Source organism: Apteryx rowi, unplaced genomic scaffold (genome assembly GCF_003343035.1).
Source record: "Apteryx rowi isolate R43461 unplaced genomic scaffold, aptRow1 scaffold_230, whole genome shotgun sequence".
NCBI lineage: Eukaryota > Metazoa > Chordata > Aves > Apterygiformes > Apterygidae > Apteryx > Apteryx rowi.
Genome location: NW_020448642.1, coordinates 475,634 through 485,358, shown reverse-complemented (window position 1 = coordinate 485,358; position 9,725 = coordinate 475,634). Strand labels below are relative to the sequence as shown.

Sequence of the window (9,725 nt, the reverse complement as noted above, 5' to 3'; positions counted from 1 at the left end):
TTTTTTTTTTTTTTTTTTTTTTTCTCCTTCCAGTAGTTACTTTCAGGTCTGTTCAGGCCTATGATAATTCAGTCTTTTCACTACACTTGAGCTGATTTGAAAGGAATTTGATCCTTGTCAGTTATGGTGGAAGCTCTTCTGAATTTTTTTCAGAATCATGTTTTCCTCAAAGTGTGGGTAGAACTAAACAAATCTGAGAGCTGAGAATACCAGCATTTAATCCATTTGCTTGCTAGTATTCCCCCCCCCCCCAGTTGCTTCAGTAGTCATGCCTTTGCAGGGTCTAGTTTTCAGCGACTCCTGTATTGGAGTGGTAGTTGCTTTATTTGAGAATGTATTCCCTTCATCTCAACTCACGTTTACTACTTTGGTAATGTTATTTTCTTAGAATCCTGCTCTGTGGTCCGTACCTGTGCGCGTTTTCAGCCTCTACCTCTTCCTCGCAGACTCATAGAAGTAGAAGAATTGTTATTCCAATCATAATTCAGATATTAGGCTTAAGCAATGTTGCTGACAGTACTTCCTGAGTATGCATGCCTAAACTCAGATATGTGAACTATTTGAGAAATCTACAGAGACTCTGGAAAAGTGCTGTGAATCCCAGATAATAGTAATATAGTTGCTTGCACTGTCTTTTAGAAAGTAAAACCTCTCCTATCAGTGTTCTAATAATACAGTTCTTTTAACTGCTTCCCCACTTTCTCCTGTCCTCTGGGATTTGGCTAGCATGCAATATATACTGAAAAACTCTGTGGCAGTATAATAAACACTTTTTTGAAAATACTGATCTCTTGTGGTTTCTTACTTCATCTTGTTTGGTTCTGATTTCCTAGGTTATGCGTTCAGTGAAGATGGTGAATACTTTGCATACGGCCTGAGTTCTAGTGGTTCTGATTGGGTTACTGTTAAGTTTATGAAAGTGGAAGGTCCTGAGGATCTTCCAGATACATTGGAGAGAGTTAAATTCAGTTGCATGGCATGGACCCATGATGGAAAAGGCATGTTCTATAACTGCTATCCACAACAAGATGGGAAAAGTGATGGTAAGTATGGCTTTGTGTAAACAAAATGCCTTTTTCAATAAATTGATGTGATAAAGTCCTAGGGCAGTTTGTCACAGGAAGATTCTTTACTCAAATGACATTAAATAGTAACTCAATCTGGTATCTAATTGCATAAACTAGTATAGCTAATTATTTCAAAAGGCCCAATAACAGAAACAAAGCATAAATATACACTTGGGCTTCCTCYTGCAGTCGTAGGGATAACATCAGAAACCTATCTGCAGCATAAAGAATTATGTCTTGTATGACCAGAACCTGTATTTGATTAGTGTCACTTCCTACCCTGTCATTTTCATAAAATTTTGTTGCTCCTTTTCTTTTTTTCCACAATGATTTACCCAGATCTCATGCAGGGTATTGTTGGCTGAAATTGGATGTTTAATGACAGTTCACTTAGATCTGTGCCACTTACGAACTTGTGTAGGTGAATTGTCTTGGGAAGTTGACCTGATGAAGAACAACCTGGGGCACAAGGGAGGGTTTTTGTTACACCACCAGATTATTCATCTGTGGTTCACTGCACAGCAGCTCCGAATGCTTGTGCTAGGAAAACTTAGGGAATAGCACAGGAAGGAGAATAATTTACTGGGGAGCATCAATAGGGAAGGAATCTAACAGCTCCTTAATAAGGCAGTGCTACTGAAAAGTTTCTTTTATGGAGCTCTGTTCTTTGTTAAACCTTGGAGTCAGTGTGGGCTTTGGCCCTGTATTTTACTCTTGCAGACTATGGTTTTGCAAAACTCACAAACTAGACACTCATTTGTGTTATTTACCTTTAAATGTGCTTGTGGCTCAGAAGCTGAAGTGTTGCATTGGAAAGTGTTGCAAGAACAAAATAAAAAAAAATCAAGATGTGCTACATGCAGCGTTTTAAAACACCTCTTTTTGATTTTTACCAGATGGAAATATGAAGGTGTGTATGAGTGTTAATTAGCAATAAGCTTCCCCTTAACTGGCTCATGTGAGATGGAAACAAAAACATCATAAAAGGGTGGGGGGGTTGTTTTTGTTCACTTGTTTAGTATTTCTGGAAAGTGAAGCCTAAAATGTCAAATCCTCACATTTAAAGAATGTCTTGTCTGCAATAAAGGGAAAGGCTAACTGTTTGGACTGTTTTGTCATATGATTTGGAGGTGTTTTTTTGGAGGGTTTTGCTCAATTCCCTGTGTAGAAGTCAGAATGGTTGTAGACTCAAACTATTCATAGTTCTGTCTGCTGAATGACTCCTCTTGAAAGGGATGCAGAAGTTTCTAAGGGTTTTCTTTTTTTTTTTGGATCTTGTTGGATTTTTTTGAGAACTAATTGATTTAAACATCTGCATTTCACTAGGCACTGAGACCTCCACTAATCTCCACCAAAAGTTGCATTACCATGTATTGGGAACCAACCAGTCAGAAGATATCCTATGTGCTGAATTTCCTGATGAACCAAAATGGATGGGTGGAGCCGAGGTATGGTACATCTGAAGCTTGTCATCAGTATATTCAGTTTTTCAGATTCTGTCTAACAGCTGGTAGTAGGTGTGAGATGAAAAACATTTTGTTAAAAGAATGCTTTTTATTAGGGTTAGAGAGTTAAGCATTGAACTAAGAATCATCAACTAAAAATGGCTGAAAATAAGACTGTCTTGTCTGCTTTAAATCAACCCTTGTCTGTAATGACACAATCACGTTTTTTCTTCTTTCAGGACATAGCCTGATGTAAATTCCAGCATAGACAGGGATCATTTGTCAGTATTCTGATTTCTTCTTAGTCGGTGTTGAGCCCCAGCCTTCATTTCCTGTACAAAGAGCTTATCCCAATAATAAGAATGTCTGAATACTCAGTCACACGTTTATTTTCCCAGTATCTTTCCTTAAAAGAAAATATGTCTATATATGAAAAAGCAAATATGGCTATTTTACTTATTCATGTGGAGAATACAGATTGTAGTCTCCATTAATACTGTATGCTCAGGTGGAGACTCTTAAGTTTAAATTCCTTGTACTGGCACAAATGTGGAGCATACTGTGATATCGGAGATGAAACAGGTAACTGCTGGAATTGATTTCTTAAACTTACTTTGTTGAACTAGAAGTATATTGTGGAATGTTCCAGGGAACCTTAATGATAGGTAACCATGCTCTATTCTGACTTCCATGAATGATTCAAAAGACCCTGAGGTTTGTAATTAATGTATGTTTTGCCATTCATATTAGATTTAACAGCGCTTCATTAAGTTAGTACACTGTTTTAAGTGCTGTTGGAATGTAGTGAGCTTTCTATTAATAAGGAAGCTGATGTTTTTCCAAAGGAGGATAATATCCTGTTGGACTTTTTTTGTACTCTCCTGCCTACCATGTTTAATCAGTACATTTTTGCTTCTATATAGGCTCTCTTTTGGCCTGACATTTGTGATGAATGTGGAATATTTTTGCCTTGAGTGGGGTATTCAGTCCCAATAATTACTTTGCTCTGAGAGTATGTCTTTTTAAAAATGTGATCATCAACGCAGCCTCACTTCTCAACATGTCAACCCATGAAAATATTGGGGATTAGTTTTCTTTGGGCTGCCAGAAAACAAAGGTTCATACGAAGAATTTGAGCAGTCAAATTAAAAATCAGACAGTGAACCAGAACGTGAAAGACTCCTAAGCAAAGAGACTGCATTGAGCTTTCTTTATACAAATCAGATTTATTCACAGAACCTACAGATAAAAAGAATCTTTTTACATTATCTCATCTATTTATGGAAGACACCTTTCCATCCCACCTGAACATCATTGTAAAATTGCAAATGGGACTTTGGGACTTTCTTTTAAAAACTAGTCAATTCCATTGAGTTAAACTGGCAATAAAATGGTATTTGGAAACCATTATCCTTATTTTTCCCCAGTTCCATAAATAAATGGGCTTATTTCTTTTGGTGTCAGATGTCTTGTAGTGATGTATCCACTGATTCACACAAGTGATGCATATTATTATTATCGTTTTTGTAGTGTCATGAGCTGAACTACGCATGTTGTTGTGAAGGCAAATTTATTTTCCTTGGGGGAGGAGTATTGTTGTCTGATTCATTAGAATATACAGCTTTTTAGAACAGTGAAGGTTTGCAGTCTCAGATGGTACTAAATCACCTGGAAAGTGATCTCATCTCTTATATTAGATGCAGAGGTATGCTTGACTTACAGGTTAGGGTCTTGTTTAGCAAACTCTTCTTTAAGATGGTAGCACGCTAACAGCCTTTTCTTATCTAAGTTGAAGAAGCAGGGCTGGAGCATTTCAAGATCAGAAATGCAGAACTGAATGTGAGGACCATGGAAGAAATTTTGTAATACAGTGCATATAGTGAGTACCAAAGAGTTAACCTGGCCAGGGCATAGAGGAACAGCCATCTTGCATCTCCTGACTCCTTATTGTGAACAAAAATCTTGAGACAAGCTTAAACATAAAGAAAAGAAGTGGCTTTTTTTCAGATACGAAATGTCTCAGGTAATTTTTATGTGATTAATGAGAATATATAACCCTTATATTAAATGATCGAAAAATCCTTGGAGTAGGAAGAGAGGATTGGTAGTAGTAATTCCAGCTGCAGAATAGGAAAATAATATAATGCAAGGCAGCTACCAGCTCCAAAGTCACCTGAATTGAAACCCCCCATGAATAGAAAACACTTTCTTGGGAAAGTAGGGATGGTAGTGAATAGAGAAACACCTCACTACTGTGGATTGTTGTTTAATGAATTTAATTACGTAGCTTCTTATGACTGTTTTCTTGACCTCTAGGAGGTATAATCTTCCAGAGAGATGTTGGTATTTAAGAAGAAATGTTTCTTTAATTTAAAATAGATTGGTAAGGCAGAAGGATACCTTGTTAAATAATCACGAGGTTATCGAAGTGAAAGTACTTTAAGACAGCTGATACTCTGGGATTGTCCTGTGAGCTCCAGCTGTAAAATGTGGCTTTGTGAATCCTGATATTAATGAAAGATGGATTTTAATGGTCAGGAAAAAAACAAGTATTCTGCAATTTAAAAAAAAAAAGACCCCTGCAATTACAAAATGTGGTTCCACCCTTGTGGAATAGGTCAAAAATCTTCTCTTTAGCCCATTCAAACAAGTTTTCTGGTCAGTTTTTTAAAGTAGAGTTTGAGTGAGTGGAAGACCACAGAATAATTGAAAAAATTAAAATCACTTTAATAAAAAAAATCAAACGATAAGGATTATTGGCTTTGCTCTAAATATTATTCCTTCATGCTAATATGCTGCCACTGGTTTTAAAATACAGCTTTGCACAGCTCAACATTTTATGGAAGTCTGCTCATTTGTATTCCTGTCACATTAATAATCAAACATTTTTATTACGTAGAGCCCTGCTAGGCCAAATTGGCAGAAAAAGTTGGGTTCTCCTGTGTTTTATACAAGCTCCAGTGAAGACAATTGGTTGTATGGGTAGTCAAATATGAACTATCATACCTTTATAGTAAGGACAGAGCTTCCATTTCCATGCTCAGATTTAAGGCAGAAATTGCAGGTCTGACAACTGTGGGATAAAGGAGAGATGTATCTTACTTGCAGGTGAAAAGGACCCTAAAAGGAGATCCTTGAGAGACAGTAAAAGTAGTAATATGGCTATTATACTTAAAAAAAAAAAAAAAAATTCTCTGATGCAGTGTAGAGAGCTGGTGTGGTGTGTATATTCAGTGGAGAGAAGAAACTGGGTCACTGATTAGGAGAAAAGAGGCTAGAGTAAAATTCTGTCAGCTTAATACATTTACAAGACAACACGCCATAGGATAGCTTCAATTTTTTTGCCTCGTTACTCATTCGACACCAGCACTAGTATGCTTGATTTAAACAAAATCTGTGATGCTGAAAATGGTCTTGGCATAGAAGTATGGGTATATTTCCAGCTCTTCACTTGAATGAATTGCTTGTGAGGAAAAAATTCAGTTTATTTCCAGTCAGACTTTATAGCTAGATCATTTTAGAAGAAGCAGCTATCGAATCTCTTCATTTGTCTATAAAATACTTAAATATTTTTGGTACAGATTCTAGGATGGTGGGGGAGTTGGGAAGAAGCAGAGATGGAACCTGTTTGAATAACATCCCAGTAGAGGGCAGTCTGGTATGAAGATTTTTAAAACCTTTGCAATGTCATAGCTACTCTCTGGAAGAGGAGCGTTCTTGGCTTCCACCTCTCCTTTTATGCAGCATCTTCTTACTTCGTCTTTGGACTCATATAGCATATATCTCTTTCACAGTCAGGCTGTTATTCTGAAAGTTAAACAATAAGTTATGTAAGAACCTTTCACAGTTGATAGTGTTAAAAGTCTGTATTGGCAGGAAAGTAAATAGAAATAAGAGAGGAAAAAATAAAACAGAAACCCTCCCATCCCAATTCCTCCAGTGCTGAAACAGTACATCATTTTATGTTGTCTGTCACGCACTGTGCACGATCTCTAAATTGATAAGAAAAGTTTAGAGCTGTCAGTTGACACCAGTGGTTCACAACTGGGGAGGTGATCTTGCAAATGAAATTCAGAGTGCAGAGGAATAAGCTTTGCCAGACATGGAAGTGCAGCATCCACAGGGGAAGAATAAGCAGGATGCAGGCAGAGGGCTCAAAACATTTTTAGCTTGCTCAAGTGAGACTCACTACTGAACAAAACAGGGCTGTGGGGTGTTTTTTCTTTGTTTTTGTAAAATCATATGCTATCTTTGTCAACACTGAATTTGGAATAGAATGTGGATATTTTCTTTTAGCCCTGGCAATAGATCTGGAGAGTTTTACCGTCACCCAGGCAATCTTTCTGGCTGTAAGTGGGGCTACAGTAGAAGGTAGTCTCTTATATAGCCAAGTTCCTGTTGCCTTGGGGCTTAGACAACTTGCAGTGCGCTGAAAAGCAAGCTGAAAGCCCAAGCAGAAATCTTGTGTAATGTGTATAGACTGCCACCTCAGAAGACTGATAGTTTTGCTCTGTGCTAGATTTAAGAAAGGGAATGCATGTAAACATGCATGTGCTTATGGCTGTGTTTCGCTTCCGAACAAGGCTGTCCAGTGTCCTGTTACAATTGGAACAGTTGTAATCATGATGATCTAGGGTCAAAATCCCAAATCTCTGGTTTTGGTACGTCTCCTTCAACCGCAGGTTTAGCAGAGGCTAAGAAGGATATGGATAGGAATGTGCTTTATACCAGCACATTCTCCTTCATTTATTGTATCTGACATCCAAGAATGAAACCACACCTGAAATCAGGGAATTGAATTAATGTCCAAAGCAATTTGTCTAACCTGGGGGATGGAGGGAGAGAACACACCAGCATCTTATTAACATATAAACAGGCCATATACAGCATACCATATGTCAATCCTGCTCTTCAAAATGTAGTAAGTAGTTTCTCTTGGGCCTGATCCTGAAATCCTGTGTACCTGTAATCACCCATAATTAGGTCTTTTGAGATCAAGCTGGTTGAATCAGTATGATGCAAATAAAAGACAAAATAAGCATTTTTGGCCATAGAGTGCCAGCTTTGGGGGCCTGGATTGTGCAGACAGTCCAAGAGGTTGCTTAGTGAAAGGGAGTTCTTGCACCAATCTTAGTCTTCTCAAAGACTTCTAGAACATAAAATGCAATAGTTGCTCTATGTAGGCTTAAGTGACTTTGCACACCACTCGAAAGATAATTTCAGAGCATAGTTTTATATACCTTTATTTAAAAAAAAAAGAAAAGAAAAGAAATCGTTTTACCTAATGAAAAATTGTTTCATCCTCTAGGAAGGGAAAAAGCTTTGCTTTTTAGTAGTAGTGAGTTTAGTGGGAGTGAGTTAATAAAAGTGGAATTTGAAATGCTGGGAGATAACAGTGGGGTTCTTGACTTTGTCATCATACAAACAGAACTTTGTGGCACAGGAGCATGCACACATCTATGACGTTAGAGCATTTGAGGCTGTTTAGACAGCGTAATTGTTTTCATCTTTTGCTGATCAAATGCTCTGGCAAATTCTGCAGGATTTTTTTTATTTTTCCCTCTGTAGAAGGATTGTGTTTTGTTCAGGATTTCACTTTACTCATTTGATAGGAAGCTTTAAAATATTGATAAATAATGTAAGGCAGGTAATTCCTTTATCAATCCAAAATGTCCTCTTGCATGGAGATTCTTCTGGGTCAAGTTCTGTTCAGGTTCAGAGCAGCATGCATGTAAAATTCAGGAAGCAACAGCTATCATCGGTCCATTTTACAGTGATGGCTGGGTACAATCCTCAGATGAACATTTAAAAAAAATAGATTTCTGGTCAGTCACTCTGGGTGGTTTTAAAGTGTTGTATACATAGCATATAATGAAATGGCAGCAATGTTAAAATGTAGCTTACTGGTGCTATGAGTTTTTAATCTTAGTTGTTAATGTCATGCATAGCATCTTTATTGCCATGCATCTTGCTTTCTCAGGAGGGTCTGATCTTCTCTTGACTACTTTCTGAGTGCACAGAATCCAGTTCTTAATATGACCATTTGGCTCTACTTGAAAGCTTTGATTTGTTTGCTCTGTTTCATTATAAATGCATTAGATGGCAATGACAATTACCTTATTTGATATGCAGAGGACACTAGTCTTTGAAGAGCAGTAGTTTGTAAAATAACCACACATGAAGATCAGGATGTGGATTATAATAGTGTTAATGTCTGGAGTTACAGCAGAAGACAATTTATCTTATCCTGGGCATGGCATGTTCTCTAATACCTGAGTTTTACTTATTTAATATTTTAATAGCTCATTATATGGAAGCGAATTATGCAGTGATTAGTTTTTTCCACCTCAGTAATAGAACGAGCAAAGGTGGTAGAACTTCAATTGCTTAGCTTAAAAAGGAGTAAAATGTGTAGTTGTCTTAATATTATGCATTCGAAAGACCCTATTTGTGAACTAAAAATAAAGAGCTCTTCACTATCCTAAATCTTGCAGTGGTGACTACCCAGGTGGTATTCAAAGAACTAGCATTAATTTTTACTGGGGGTGCTGTCATACCCCTTTACTTAGAAGCAAAGCACTTTATCTCTCATGGATGTTTTAGCTGATGAGTAATGTGTAAAGCCAGGAAGTCTGAAAACCCTACAGTCTTCTCCTGTTTGTTCTTTTTTTAATTATGTATGAAACTCCAGTCTGAAATGTGTTGGTAGTAGACAAAATATTTAATTTCTTTTTTTTTGTAGATCTCAGATTGTTACTGCTGTTGTGAATGCAGAAAATGCAACTCATTTGGGCTCCTTATATGACTTGCATAATGAATTAACAATATTTTGTAAAGGAAAAAAACATAAGTAGTTAGAAAATTCATTTTACTTGTATGCACTGTTTAGACTTTAATTTTTCTTCTTTTGATATCCATTAATTTATCCAAGTCACAAGTAGACCTTAGCATCTCTTAACATTTTTCTAAGCAGAGATTACTTTTCATGGAAAGGGAGAGAACAGGTAAAATTGAAACAAAACTGCTAGTAAAAAGAAAAAAATCAGCTACTAAAAGGTAAAATCTTTACAGAGAAAGGTTACTTAAAAGAATTTGATCCTTGAAAGACTAAACAAAATAGTACTTGTGAGCAACACTATCATACTGATACTTATTTGTACGGTCTGAACATGGTCACAGTGACTATTCCAGGAATAACAGATCTAATCCCTTC

The 9,725-nt window shown here is 36.9% G+C and overlaps 1 protein-coding gene across 9 annotated transcripts in view; it reads left to right on the top strand.

Annotated features, from left to right (window-relative positions):
* PREP (prolyl endopeptidase) overlaps positions 1-9,725 on the top strand; it is a 112,295-nt gene that overhangs the window by 13,364 nt on the left and 89,206 nt on the right. For 8 of the 9 annotated variants that reach the window (XM_026065700.1, XM_026065701.1, XM_026065709.1 and 5 more), the window contains 3 exons: positions 834-1,043; positions 1,861-1,977; positions 2,394-2,515. In XM_026065700.1, the coding sequence (XP_025921485.1) occupies positions 834-1,043; positions 1,861-1,977; positions 2,394-2,515 (449 nt within the window). The remainder of the gene's footprint in view (positions 1-833; positions 1,044-1,860; positions 1,978-2,393; positions 2,516-9,725) is intronic. The other variant, XM_026065699.1, reaches the window with a different exon arrangement.